The sequence below is a fragment of the Dendropsophus ebraccatus genome, chromosome 3 (assembly GCF_027789765.1).
Source record: "Dendropsophus ebraccatus isolate aDenEbr1 chromosome 3, aDenEbr1.pat, whole genome shotgun sequence".
NCBI classification, from domain to species: domain Eukaryota; kingdom Metazoa; phylum Chordata; class Amphibia; order Anura; family Hylidae; genus Dendropsophus; species Dendropsophus ebraccatus.
In genome coordinates this window covers 50,875,350-50,890,245 of record NC_091456.1, presented here as the reverse complement: position 1 = coordinate 50,890,245, position 14,896 = coordinate 50,875,350, and the positions used below count along the sequence as shown (strand labels likewise).

Sequence of the window (14,896 nt, the reverse complement as noted above, 5' to 3'; positions counted from 1 at the left end):
GAATACGGCTATGACTGACACATATGAACACCAATGGGGATGATGGTCCGAGTAGGTGGGTTTTGAAATTAACAACTGGCGCCAGATTTTTCGTGAGGTACTCCCGCGTTTATGGCTCAAGATGTTTCTAGTTACAAGAGGCGTACAATAGAAGTATTGTGTGCTGGGACATGTGTCACTCCCTCCCTGTCATATATACACAGACATACACATATATATATAATATCTCCATATCAAGCCTACCACCGTAACATATATGCAGAGATTTCTCACAGGACAGGAACATGAAGTTCGGTTTTGCTTTTTCTGACAGGAAAATAAATCGCCACATTTACTCCAGGCAAACATAAAACGTGTGAATGAAGACTGACAGCACGTGTCTCACAAATGCAGATTTATTGCAGATCAGCCCAAATCGGTATGGAAGACAACAATCCACAACTAGATTTGCATTTCCAGGAAAATACATAGGGGGAGATTTATCAAACATGGTGTAAAGTGAAACTGGCTCAGTTGCCCCTAGCAACCAATCAGATTCCACCTTTCATTCCTTCCAGATTCTTTGGAAAATGAAAAGTGGGATCTGATTGGTTGCTAGGGACAACTGAGCCAGTTTCACTTTACACCATGTCTGATAAATCTCCCCCATAGTGCTTGAAAAAAGCGCCCCTTTACCAGTGACTTCCCTTCAAGAGAAACTTTAAAGTGACTGTACCACCAGGCCCAGGCTGAAGCACTGGAGGTGGGTCGACCCACCCTTAGTGGGAGGAAACCCCAGCCCCTCTATGATAGGGTTCCATTGATTCTAATGGAGTCACGTCATGTAGGGGCTGGGGTTTCTTCACACTAAAGGTCTGTTCACACGTACCGTATTTATCGCTGTGAATTTCTCGCACATAAATCCACAGTGATACTGATTGCTATCAAGTCAATTTATGTGTATTCTTGCTGCGTGTTTGGTGCGATCTTTACATGCGAGTTTTGATTTGCACATGATTTTCACAGGCAAGTTCGTTTTTGTGTTTTCTTTTTTTCCTCCTTGTGTTTAAAAGGCCATAGCACTTACATTTTCCCACCTAGAAACCCACATGAGCCCTTATTTTTTGCGTCACTAATTGTACTTTGCAATAACAGGCTGAATTTTTGCATTAAGTACACTGCAAATCCAGTTGTCCAAGTGTGGTGAAATAAAAAAAAAAAACACTCATTTCTTTTATTTGGGGGGTATGTGTTTTTACGCCATTCGCCCTGGGGTAAAACTGACTTGTTATTCATATTCCTCAAGTCGTTACGATTACAACGATATATAACATGTATAACTTATATTGTATCTGATGGCCTGTAAAAAATTCAAACCATTGTTAACAAATATATGTTCCTTAAAATCGCTCCATTCCCAGGCTTACAGCACTTTTATCCTTTGATCTATGGGGCCATGTCAGGTGTCATTTTTTGCGCCATGATGTTTACTTTCGATCGGTACCTTGATTGCGACTTTTTGATCACTTTTTATTACATTTTTTCTGAATTTAATGCGACCAAAAATGTGCAATTTGGGATTTTTTTGCGTTCACGCCTTTTACCGTGCAAGATCAGGAATGTGATAAATTAATAGTTTGGGCAATTATGCACGCGGCGATAGCAAACATGTTTATTTATTTACTATTATTTAAAACCTGGGAAAAGGGGGGTGATTCAGACTTTTATTAGGGGAGTGGGCTATTTACTTATAACAATCCTTTTTTTTTTTTTTTTTTTTTTACACATATACTAGAAGCCCCCCTGGGGGACTTCTAGTATATACACTTTGATCTCTCATTGAGATCTTTACTGTATACTTATACAGCAAAGATCAATGAGATTGGCACTCGTTTGCTTTCTGCTGCTGCTGCTGCTGCAGCCGAAAACAAACGAGTTGACAGCTGCCTCCGATTACCGGCTGCAGCACTTCCCTGGTGTCTAGTGGGGGAGATCGCTCCTCCAGGACGTTGTCTTGGAGGAGCGATCTGTGTACCTGCTGCCGGCCGGCAGGGCCGGCTCCAGGTTTTTGTGGGCCCTTGGGCGAGAGAGCCTCAGCGGGCCCCTTTGTATAGCACACCTCGGGGCACACCTAGCACACCTCGGGGCACACCTACCAAATAAAGTTTGACAAAATATCGAAAAAAAACGTAATCCAGTAACTCACAGGTGACGTCTTCTTTGATCTGAGGCGATCGCTCTCCGTTTCCTCTCCATCTGGCCCAGACCTCCATGATGATTTCTTTCAGCTACAATTCATCTCTTGGGGACCTGTCAGACAAACATGTTAGGCTCCACATTTTTCCAGCAACTTCCTTCCCTTTTTCCCACCCATAGGCTCCTATACAGTAGTAACTCCGCTGTTTGGTGTCATGTGCAGTAAAGTAAGGAGGTTTGTGGGTCCCATGCTGTGCCCCCCATATAGTAATAATGCCCTCTGTCCCCATAGTAATGCTCCCTGCTCTGCCCCATAGAAATGCCCCCTGATCTCCCTCAGCACAAAAAAAAACATACTCACTAATCCGGGGGACGGGTCCTCTTCTCCCTTGTGTGCGCCTTGTGGATCCACCAGCAGGCGTGATGACGTCATCGCTCTGCGCCTGTTGGTGAGAGCGCATTCATGCTAGAATGGACTAGAATGGAGGTGCTAGAAGGAGGTTGTCCCCCTGGAGTCTGTATTCTAGCTTCTTCACCATAGAGCAGGCTAGAATGGAGTTACAATAAGAGACATTACATGAGGTATACCAGGGGGAACTACAACTCCCAGCATGTCCAGCCTGTTATTATGGGATATCAAAGGACATTACAGGAGGAGATTTAAGAGGAGTACTACAACTCCCAGCATGGACAGCCTGTTATTATGGGAGATCAGAGGCCATTACAGGAGGAGATATAAGAGGACTACAACTCCCAGCATGGACAGCCTCTTATTATGGGAGATCAGAGGCCATTACAAGAGGAGATATGAGGAGAACTACAACTCCCAGCATGGCCAGCCTGTTATTATGGGAGATTAGAGGCCATTACAGAAGGAGATATAAGAGAAGGACTAAAACTCACAGCATACAGAGGGAAGGTATTAGTGAGCCCCGCCTCCTCATGTCACATGACAATGATCACAGGTCCTTCATCCATATACAGCCTCTCCCGTTCTCAGCCCCGCCCCTTATGACGTCACCACAGGTCCTTCATCCATATGCAGCCTCTCCCGTTCTCAGTCCCGCCCCCTTATGACGTCACCACAGGTCCTTCCCCAGTGCAGAAAACACGGCAGGTCCTTCCCCAGTCCCTCCAGCCCTCCCCCGGACTTGGGGTCGGCAGCACCCGCTCCCCTGGGGGTCGGTGATGCGGCGGGCATCTGTTTCACTGCTTGGGCAAGTGTCGGGGGCCCCTTGAGCGGCCGTGGGCCCCGGCACTTGCCCGAGTATGCCAGGTGCTGACGCCGGCCCTGCCGGCCGGGGTCCGCTCCAAGATGGCGCCGACCCCAGCTCGGCACTCGTTTGTTTTTGGCTGCAGCAAAGATCTCAATGAGAGATCAAAGTGTATATACTAGAAGTCCCCCAGGGGGGCTTCTAGTATATGTGTAAAAAAAAAAAAAAAAAGTGTTGTTATTAGTAAAAATCCCCTCCCCTAATAAAAGTCTGAATCACCCCCCTTTTCCCATGTTTTATATAAAAGTAAATAAATAAACAAACATGTTTGCTATCGCCGCGTGCGTAATCGACCGAACTATTAATTAATCACATTCCTGATCTCGCACGGTAAACGGAGTAAGCGCAAAAAAATCCCAAAGTGCAAAATTGCGCATTTGTGGTCGCATCAAATCCAGAAAAAATTTAATAAAAAGCGATCAAAAAGTCGTATATGCACAATCAAGGTACCGATAGAAAGAATACATCATGGCGCAAAAAATGACACCTGACACAGCCCCATAGACCAAAGGATAAAAGCGCTATAAGCCTGGGAATAGAGCGATTTTAAGGAACGTATATTTGTTAACAATGGTTTGAATTTTTTACAGGCCATCAGATACAATAAAAGTTATACATGTTATATATCGTTGTAATTGTAACGACTTGCGGAACATATATAACAAGTCAGTTTTACCCCAGGGCGAATAGCGTAAAAACACATTCCCCCCAAATAAAAGAAATGCGTTTTTGTTTTGTTTTTTCAATTTCACCACACTTTGAATTTTTTTTCTGGTTTCGTAGTGTACTTTATGCAAAAATTCAGCCTGTCATTGCAAAGTAGAATTAGTGACGCAAAAAATAAGGGCTCATGTGGGTTTCTAGGTGGAAAAATGCAAGTGCTATGGCCTTTTAAACACAAGGAGGAAAAAAACGAAAACACAAAAACGAAAATTGGCCCATCCTTAAAGGGTTAAGAGCGACTTGGGTCCCGTCCCTTTAAGTGCGACTTGGGTCCCGTCCCTTTAAGAGCGACTTTGGTCCCGTCCCTTTAAAAGCGAATTGGGTCCCTTTAAGAGCGACATAGCTTCCGTCCCTTTAAGAGCGACATGGGTCCCGTCCCTTTAAGAGTGACTTGGGTCCCGTCTCTTTAAGAGCGACTTGGGTCCCGTCCCTTTAAGAGCGACTTTTGTCTCGTCCCTTTAAGAGCGACTTTGGTCCCGTCCCTTTAAAAGCGACTTGGGTCCCTTTAAGAGCGGCTCTGCTACTTATAAAGATCATTGCTCGGTTACCATGAAAATCTTACTCATGTCAGTGAGACAAAATCGTTAAGGACCTTCCATATATTACATCTTCTATTGGCCAATAGTGGACATGTGACTGTGGATGTTGTGATACATTGCCTGACAAGACCTTAGAGTTCCTATTGGCTGCTATATTTTAGCTATTTGCATATGTGCTGTGATTTGCTGTTAGCGGTTAGAGTGTGGCCATTATTTCCAATGGGTCATTATTTTCTATGGGAAATTACGGGTCTTTAAACGTAAATTTCTCAAAAACGAAAAATCCGATCGAAACGAAAGATAGATAGCACACCTCACACCGCCGAGGGCTTCGAAACGCAGTTTGAACAGAGTCTGTGCGCAAGGCTATTTGGGCTGTATTACACGGAGAAAAATGGCTGGAAGAAGAAGAAGACTACGGATTACAATATAGTGCTTTTCAAGCACTATAATGAAATGTTGATCCGATCTCAGGGCATGTTCACACAATGAATTTTCATGCAGCTTTTATGGCCTATTGTGTGACAGCACACATGTTCTGCGTCCCCACACAGTATTTTTGCTCAGTAGTTTTCAACCAAAAAAAACATAAGTGGCTTGAAAACACAGAAAGGCTATGTTCACACACTATTAACCCCTTAAGGACAGAGCCTGAAATGGCCTTAATGACAGAGACAAATTTTATGAATATGACCAGTGTCACTTTAGTCATTAATAACTTCGGGATGCTTTTACCTATCCGGCTGATTCTGAGATTGTTTTCTCGTGACATATTGTACTTTACATTTCTGGTAAATTGGAGTCGATACTCATAACAAATCTTTATGAAAAAAACCCAAATAAGGTGAAAAAATGTGAAAAAATGCATTTTTCCAACTTTGAAACTTCTTTGCGTATACAGAAAGTGGTTATACCACATAAATTATATATTAAATAGCATTAGCAACATGTCTACTTTATGTTGGCGGCATTTATTAAACTATCTTTCATTTTTTTTAGACGATAGGAAGCTTAAAACATTAGCAGCAAATTTCCAAATTTTCAGTAAAATTTCAAAATCAGATATTTTTAGGGACCTGTTCAGGTTTAAAGTGTATTTGAGGGGCCTGTATGTTAGAAAGCCCCACAAAGCACCCCATTTCAGAAACTGCACCCCCCAAACTCTGCAAAAGCACATCCAGAAAGTGTTTAAACCCTTTAGGGGAGTCACAGAAATAAAAGCCAAGTGTGTAAGGAATTTGAAAATTTTAATTTTCTGTGCAGAGATTTTATTGTAATCCAATATTTTTCATAATTATAAACCTATTACCAGAGAAATGCACCCCAATATTGATTGCCCCGTTTCTGCAGTTTATAGAAATACCCCATATGTGGCCCTATTGCGCTATTTGACGCAACCACAAGCCTCAGATATAAGGGAGCGCCTAGTGAATTTCAACGCCTCCATTATATTTGGTCATTTTTGACTGTACCACTTCAGGTTGGCAGAGGCTCTGGGGTGTCAAAACCTAAAAAACACCCCTAAAGGGACACCATTTAGAAAACTACACCCCTCAAGGAATGTAACAAGGGGTGCGGTGAGCATCTGGACCCCACAGGTGCTTCACAGATTTTCCGAACAATATGGCGTGAAAAAAGAAAAATTTATTTTTTACACTAAAACGTTGTTCTAGCCTTCAATTTTTCATTTTCTTAAAGGGATAAGAGGCAAAAAAAGACAAAAAATGTGTAGCGCAGTTTTTCCCGAGTACAGAAATACCCAACATGTGGCGATAGAGTGCCAAGGGGGCGCAGGACGAGCCTCCAAAGGGAAGGAGCGCCAATTGGCTTTTGGAAGCTGAATTTCACTGAAAAGGATTTCAAGGGCCATGTCGCATTTACAGAGCCCTCGTGCTGCCAAAACACTGGAAACCCCCCACAAGTGATTCCATTCTGGAAACTACACCCCTCAAGGAATCTAACAAGGGGTGCAGTGAGCATATGGACCCCACTGGTGACGGGCACAAATGTGGAACAATGTGACGTGAAAGGGAAAAATTTCATTTTTTCACTTTCATGGCACAAATGTGCCCGTCATCAAGGGGTCCATATCCTCACTGCACCCCTTGTTAGATTCCTTGAGGGGTGCAGTTTCCAGAATGGGGTCACTTGTGGGGGGTTTCCAGTGTTTTGGCAGCAGGAGGGCTCTGTAAATGTGACATGGCGTTCATCATCCATTCTAGCCAAATCCAATCTCCAAAATCCAAATGGCGCTCCTTCCCTTCGGAGGCTTGCCCTGCGCCCACATGGCGCTTTATGTCCACATGTGGGGTATTTACGGACTCGGGGGAAATTGCTCTACACATATTGTGTGTTTTTTTCTCTTTTAACCCCTTGTGAAAATGATAAATTCAAGGCTAAACCAACATTATAGTGTAAAAAATGTAATATTTCATTTTCACGCCACATTGTTCCACATTTGTGCCCGTCACCAGTGGGGTCAATATGCTCACTACACCCCTTGTTACATTCCCTGAGGGGTGTAGTTTCCATAATGGGGTCACTTGTGGGGGGTTTCAACTGTCTTGGCAACACAGAGGCCTTTTGAATGCAACATGGCCCCTCAAAATCCATTCCATCCAAATCCAGCCTTCAAAAACGAAATGATGCTCCTTCCCTTCGGAGGCTTACCCTGCACCCGCATGGCGCTTTATGTCCACATGTGGGGTATTTACGGACTCGGGGGAAATTGCGCTACACATTTTGTTTTTTTTCTCCTCTTTTAACCCCTTGTGAAAATGATATATTCAAGGCTAAACCAACATTATAGTGTAAAAAATGTAATACTTCATTTTCACGCCACATTGTTCCACATTTGTGTCCGTCACCCGTGGGGTCCATATGCTCACTACACCCCTTGTTACATTCCTTGAGGGGTGCAGTTTCCATAATGGGGTCACTTGTGGGGGGTTTCAACTGTCTTGGCAACACAGGGGCCTTTTGAATGCAACATGGCCCCTCGAAATCCATTCCATCCAAATCCAGCCTTCAAAAACCAAATGGCGCTTCTTCCCTTCGGAGGCTTACCCTGCACCCGCATGGCGCTTTATGTCCACATGTGGGGTATTTCCAAACTCAGGGGAAATTGCTCTACACATTAAATGTTTTTTTTATCTTTTAACCCCTTGTGAAAATGAAAAAACATGACAAGATTAATGATTTAGAGTAAAAATTTTACAAAAATTACACTAAATGTTGGTCTAGCCTTGATTTTTTTCCATTTCCACAAGGGGTTAAAAAAGAAAATGAACACAAAACGTGTAGGGTAATTTCCCCTGAGTACGAAAATACCCCACATGTGGACATAATGTGCCATATGGGCACAGGGCAAGTCACCAAAGGGACAGAGCGCCATTTAGAGGCTGGAATGGAGGATGGAGGCCATGTCGCAATTACAAAGCTCCTGTGCTGCCAGGACAGTAGAAACCCCCGACAAGTGACCCCATTCTGGAAACTACACCCCATAAGGAATCCAACAAGGGGTGCAGTGAGCATATGGACCCCACTGGTGACGGGCACTTACGTAGAACATGTGCCGAGAAAATAAAAAATAAAATTTTTTCATTTTCACGTCCCAAATGTGGCCGTCACCAGGGGGCCATATCCCCGCTGCCCCCCTTCTTAGATTCCTTATGGGGTGTAGTTTCCAGAATGGGGTCACTTGTGGGGGGTTTCTACTGTCCTGGCCGCACAGAGGCTTTGTAATTGCATCATGGCATCCTCTAATGGGAATGGCGGCCATACCTATTTAGCTGGGGAAAAGGGACAATTCTAATTTATTTGGGGGTATTAGGCCAATTATTAGTTTATAAGGTTGAAAATGACAGGTGTCCATCAAATTCAACCTGTGTTGATCCAGAGGAAGGCAAAAAAAAAACCCTCGTAAGGCAGACGACAGTAGCCTCATCACAGGGGAAAAATTCCTTCCTGACTCCATAATGGCGATCAGAATAATCCCTGGATCAACGTGACCCCTGAAATAGGAATAAGGGACAGAATTTAGATAATGTAGAACCCCAGTGACGTGTGGTGCGCCTTGGAGCGATCCAGTATGCAGAGGCCGGGGTGATCAGGACAGGCGTCACACTGGTAAATGGTGTCCTTCCTGATCCCCCTGTTACGCCACACTCTGCACTTCTTCTGGGGTCTCCCTTTCTCCAGTGTGGGGGACGTCACCTGGAAAATGTTGTCCTGGTGCGATACGGGGTCCCTCATATCCAGAAGCGCTGGGTCCGCTCCATGGCTGCTAAATATTAGGGCGCTATTACTGCTTCTGATATGTTCGGATCGTGCCGCAAGCTACAGGGCAGCGAGAGACCAGAGGAGGGGGTGCTGGTATAAAAGTTATCCCCGTACAGGTGGTAACCTTTATCCAGCAGTGGGAAGATCAGTTCCCGGACGATCTTCCCACTAACTCCGAGGATGGGGGGGCATCTAGGGGCTGGATTCGGGTGTCCCTTCCTACATACACTCTAAGGGTACGTGCACACTGCGGAATCGCGACAGATAACCCTTCGTGCATTCCACAGCTGGCACCCACCGGCGGACTGATGCAGGCGCGCGTCTCCACACGTGTCATAGACTCCATTCTATGCACGGGCGGATTCCGCTCTCCGTCCAACGTGTTCATTCTTTGGATGGACGATGGAATCCGCCCGTGCATAGAATGGATTCTATGACACGGGTGGAGACACATGCCTGCATCAGTCCGCCGGCGGGTGCCAGCTGTGGAATGCACGAAGGGTTATCCTTCGCCATTCCGCAGTGTGCACGTACCCGAAATCTGTAAGTGTACCCTAAGGTACGCTCACAGAGTTTGTAGAATTTCACTCCATACCGTCATCTCTTATTGGGACGGTACTGGCGGAAAAGATGTGTCTGGGGGGCAGCGTACGCTACACTACCCCCAGACACGTCACTGGAGGATGAGGATGATGAGGATGAATGGAGGAACGAAGGACCCCCCATTCATCCTCACTGGCTGTTTCGGTGTCGGAGGTAATAATAACGTATCCCTCTGACGCCGAAAACACCCAGGGGGCCATCTTTATACGGGGATTAGTATATGGGGTATGTAGTGGTGTAGTGTCAAACTTTATTCAATGTAGTGTGGTGTAATGTAGTGTTTTTTACGTGTTTTTTTACAGTAAGTATAAAAAAAAACCTACGCCAACAAAGGAGTTGCTGATAAATGCCGCACTTATGTGCGGCACTTATAAGCAGACCGTGGCAGTAGAATATAGAAAAAAAACACCCTACGCCAAAAAGGAGGAGTTGCTGATTAGCAGCGCACTTTCGTGCGATGCTGATCAACACTCAGCGGCGATAGGGTGCGGAAAATAGAAAAAAAAAAATTTGAAAAAAAAAAAAAAAAAATTCTGAACATCCCTGTAGCTGCTGATAAGTGTATTACACATATCAGCCGCTAGAGGGCAGCAGAGCGCAAAATACGGAAAGAGCCGACGCTGGAGCCGAAAATAGCCGAGAGAAGCCGAACGTGACGTCACGGAAGAAGCCGAAGACCCGAACGAAGACGAGGATGCCGCGAACCCGGAAGACGCCGATCAGGAGCCCGGGACAGGTGAGTAATGTACAAATACCTGCTCTGGACCCCTCGGCTGCCTAGCTGAGGGGTCCAGGGCAGGTATTTACTATATTGTGGGACTCTGATCGCCGTGCCACCGGCCCGATCGCCGTGAATGGCCGGCCGGTACCGGCCGGCCGTTCACGGCGATCGGGCCGGTGGCACGGCGATCACCATTACTTTTTACAGTAATGGCGGTCGGTGCCGTCCTCGCCAAGGTTCCGATCGCCGCTATTGGCTGATCTGAATTGATCAGCCTATAGCGGCGATCGTAAGCACGGGGGGTGTTAACCACCCCCCGTGCCGTGAAGCTAAGATGGCCTGCTATGATTTATAGCAGGCCATCTTCCCCGACCGCTGTGTGTGAACACGCAGCGATCGGGGAAACATCGGGCGTAAATTTACGCCCTGATGCGCCAAGTACCAGGGCGCGAGGGCGTAAGTTTACGCCCGATGTCGTTAAGGGGTTAAAATTTAGCGGATGGATGTCATTTACCAGCAAATAATGACCATTTTTTAATTTCAACAGTGTGTGAACATAGTTTTTCTCTGTGAGCGCCCAGATGACTGGGAATACAAGACCAAAAAGCTGCCTTCAGGAGACTGGACCCGGATACAAGTATAGCTTTGTTTTAGGGTGCCTTTACACATACCGACTCACAACAGAAATCTCACTGCGAGTTTTGCAGCAAGATCTGCTACAAGCTGAGGTCCTGGCAGGCCCCAGTGACTACATACTCATATGTAAGTCAGCCGCCCCCTTAACCCCTTCATCGGCTCCCGCGCTGTCTGTATACATTACCTGTCTCCTTGCTGCATGGGTTCCCAGCTTCCTGCTCTCCCGCCAAGCCAATCAGTGGCTGCGGCTGGGAAACACACTGATTGGCTGGGCAGCAGAGCAGGAAGCCGGGACCCAGTGCAGCAAGGAGACAGGTAATGTATACAGAGAGCGGGAGCCTGGCGGGTGCGGATGAAGGGGTTAAGGGGGGCGGCTGCATTACATACTCGCAGCAGTCTAAAAAACCGCTGCGAGTATGTAGTCACAGGGGCCTGCCAGGACCTCAGCTTGTAGCGCTTTCGTTTTTTCCACCTCATATTTAAAAGGCCACTGCGCTTGCATATTTTCCCCTACAGACCCACATGAGCCCTAATTTTTGCGACACCAATTATACTTTGCAAATACAGACTTAATTTTTCTATAAAATATCCTGAAAAAAACTGAAAAAAATGATATGTGCAGTGAAATTTGAAAAAAGGTGCAATTCCTTTTATTTTGAGGGGTTTCGTATTTACGCCGTTTGCCCTATAGTAAAACTGACATGTTATCTATGTTCCTCAAGTCAGTACGATTACAACGATATATAACTTATATAACTTTTATATTATTTGATGGCTTTTAAAAAATGTAAACCTTTTAAAGAAAACTAAATGTGCTCTATTCCCATCCTTATAGCGCTTTTATTGTTTGGACTATGGGGCTGTATGAGGTGTCATTTTTTGCGTTGCGATCTGTTCTTTCTTTTGGTACCTTGTTTGCATATATGCAACTTTTTGATCACTTTTTATGAAATTTTTTCTGGATTTAATGTAAACAAAAATGCACAATTTTGCACTTTTGCGGGTTTTTGCGCTGACGCCGTTTACCGTGCAAGATCAGCAATGTAATCATTTAATAGTTTGGGCGATTACGCACGCGGCGATACCAAATATGTTTGTTTATTTATTTATTTTTATTTATAAAATGGGAAAAGGGGGGTGATTCAAACTTTTATTAGGGGAGGGGGGTTTCGATTAATAAAAACACTTTATTTTATTTTCACTAACAGTAATTAGACGCCCCCTGGGGGACTCCTATATACACCGCACTGATCCCCCTGGGGGACTCCTATGTACACAGCACTGATCCCCCTGGGGGACTTCTATATACACAGCACTGATCTCCCATTGAGGTCAATGCTGTGTATATAACTGCACCGATCCATCAGATTGGTGCTCTATTATAATGGTCTGCTGCAGACCATCTAAATGGATTGCTGAGCTGGAATCAGCGTCATTCCGACGCTAAGCTCATTACAACGGATCTCCCCTCCAGGATTGCATCGCGGGGGGGAGATCCCCCACTTATACCAGGGACAGGGGACACATGTACTATCCAAATGCCGCTCTCAGCTTTGACAGCTGCATTTGCATAGTTGATTAGCTGGTCGCGGCTGTTGATACCCGCGGTCCCTGGCTGCACATAGCAACCGGGGACTGCGGGCTGCACAGAGGGCTGCACAGAGGGCTCACGCCGGGAGCCCTCTCTGATCCCCCTTAATGGCCGCATGATGGGTATACCCATCATGCGTCGTTAAGGGGTTAAAGCGAATGTACCATCAGGTTGTTACATCACTTTTTTTAACATTAGGTCCTTTTTTTTTTTTTAAACGCCACCACGGCCCCGGTCTTTTTCCGTGATTGGCCTGACTCGGGGCACTGGGGGCAGGCCCACGACACCCCTGTGTGGCCATATTCCCTCCCCCCTGTGACGCTCCATTAGGATTAATAAATCTGCGGAAGACATATGTTCACACTGGGAGACAGCGGGCCTTCCTGCTCGTAGGAGTGACATGTCACTTCTTTAAGCGGAGAGTAGCGGCTGCAGAGGAGCGTGTGCTCTTCCATAGTTGGGCTATGGCACACTGACACAGGTGGGATTCCGTGGAGGAATTCCGCCTGTTTTACTCAGTGTGAACATGTTGTAAGAAAAAAGTGACTTGTAAAATCCACTGCATACAACGTGGAACTGTACAGCTGAAATACGGGGACGGGGGTCTCAGTTTGTAGTGAAGAAGCTTACATCACTGCACCATTTTTCTTTCCTATGCATCTAATTACTTCCTGTTTTCTTCTCTGAACTTTGTGCAGACACTTTCCAACAATCCTACTTGCTGCATGTGAACTGGGATTGTACTGAGCATGAGCATCCCAAGAAAATAAACATATACATCCTGAAAATGGCCCAAATCTGTCATTAGTACAGCCTATTAAACCGAAAGGCCCGCTTTCAAGACCCTGCAATATACGTTGGCATTTGTTTGTGACAGGTTGATGACACATGCACCAAATGGACAGGGCAAAGTGGTATGAACTCAGACAACCACTAAACCCATCCCCTTGCTGACCAAACCCCTCCAACCATGCGACTGCTAGCACCTTCCCAGCCACATCTGAAGCCACAATACTCCTTCCCCCAGACCTTCTCCATATAGTAGCCAAACCTGCCCAAGGGTGCGTTCACACTACGGAATCTGCGCGTATGACCCGTGGCGGATTCCGTCACCCATACCCGCACGCGGCGGCGCGCATCTCCACCCGTGCCATAGACACTATTCTATGCACGGGCGGATTCCGCCAATTGACATGTCAGTTCTTTCGGCGGAATGTGGAATCCGCCCATGCATAGAATAGTGTCTATGGCATGGGCGGAGATGCGTGCCACCGCGTGCAGGTAAGAGCGTTGGAATCCGCCGCAGGTTCCGTTGTGTGCACGCACCCTAATAGTATCCCCTATAGTAGCCAATCCCCCCATAGTTCCCCATATAGTATCCAATCCCCAATAGAGAGCTCTATATAGCTAATCTAACCCGTTACACCCGTTACAATGTAGTGGCCCCTCCTTGCTGTGCCCCCATCAGAAAACAAAAAAAAAACAAACAAAAATGAACTCACCTGTCACCTGCTCCCCAGCCACTCCTTTGTGGTGCGCATTCTCCTCATCTTCTGGCGCAGGCAGCGTGTTACAGACACACCACCCATAGCTCCCAACTGTCCCGGATCCGGCGGAACAGTCCCGTTTTCGGGGTGGTGTCCCGCCGTCCCGGAACAGCACCCAGTGTCCGGCATTATATTGGGTGTAAAATAAAAACAACAAAGCAGTAACTCACCTGTCCGCCGGTCCCAGCAGCTCCTCTCCGGGCAGAGCGCGCACTCCCATCATCTTTCGGCGCGGGCAGCGGGGTACAGAGACACTGACTGTGCCGGGGTTCATGACAGAGGCTGCAGGACACTTCCGGCACAGTCAGTGTCTCTGTACCCCGCTGCCCGCGCTGGAGGATGACAGGAGTGCGTGCTCTGCAGGGAGAAAATCTGCTGGGACTGGCAGACAGGTGAAATACTGCTTTGTTGTTTTTCTGGTGGGGCCACAGTGGCGGGCTGGGCTGGGGGGTCTGTCTGATGGTCCCAGCAGCTTTTCTCCTGTCAGAGTGCGCACTCCTGTCATCCTCCATGACAGGAGTGCGCGATCTGATAGGATAGGAGCTGCTGGGATCGGCGGACAGGTGAGTTACTGCTTTTTTATTTTCTTTTTCTGCTGGGGGCAGTGCGGGGATGGGGAGATGGACAGGTGTCACTTGTGGGGGGATTTAATGCTATATTGGGCACTATTGGGGGATTGCATACAATATTGGGCACTATTCTGGGGATTGGATACTATGTGGGGGATTGGATACTATGTGGGGCATATATGGGGGCATTGAATACTATGTGGGCACTATATGGGGGCATTGGATACTATGTGGGCA

The 14,896-nt window shown here is 46.4% G+C and overlaps 1 protein-coding gene across 6 annotated transcripts in view; it reads left to right on the top strand.

Moving 5' to 3' along the window:
• Positions 1-14,896, top strand: part of HABP4 (hyaluronan binding protein 4) — a 39,885-nt gene that overhangs the window by 193 nt on the left and 24,796 nt on the right. Inside the window, exon 1 of one of the 6 annotated variants that reach the window (XM_069961737.1) lies at positions 28-55. The exons of 3 other annotated variants lie outside the window; for them this stretch is intronic. In XM_069961737.1, coding sequence (XP_069817838.1) covers positions 34-55 — 22 coding nt within the window. In that variant the 5' untranslated portion in view covers positions 28-33. 2 more of the 6 variants (XM_069961742.1, XM_069961735.1) reach the window with 2 other exon arrangements.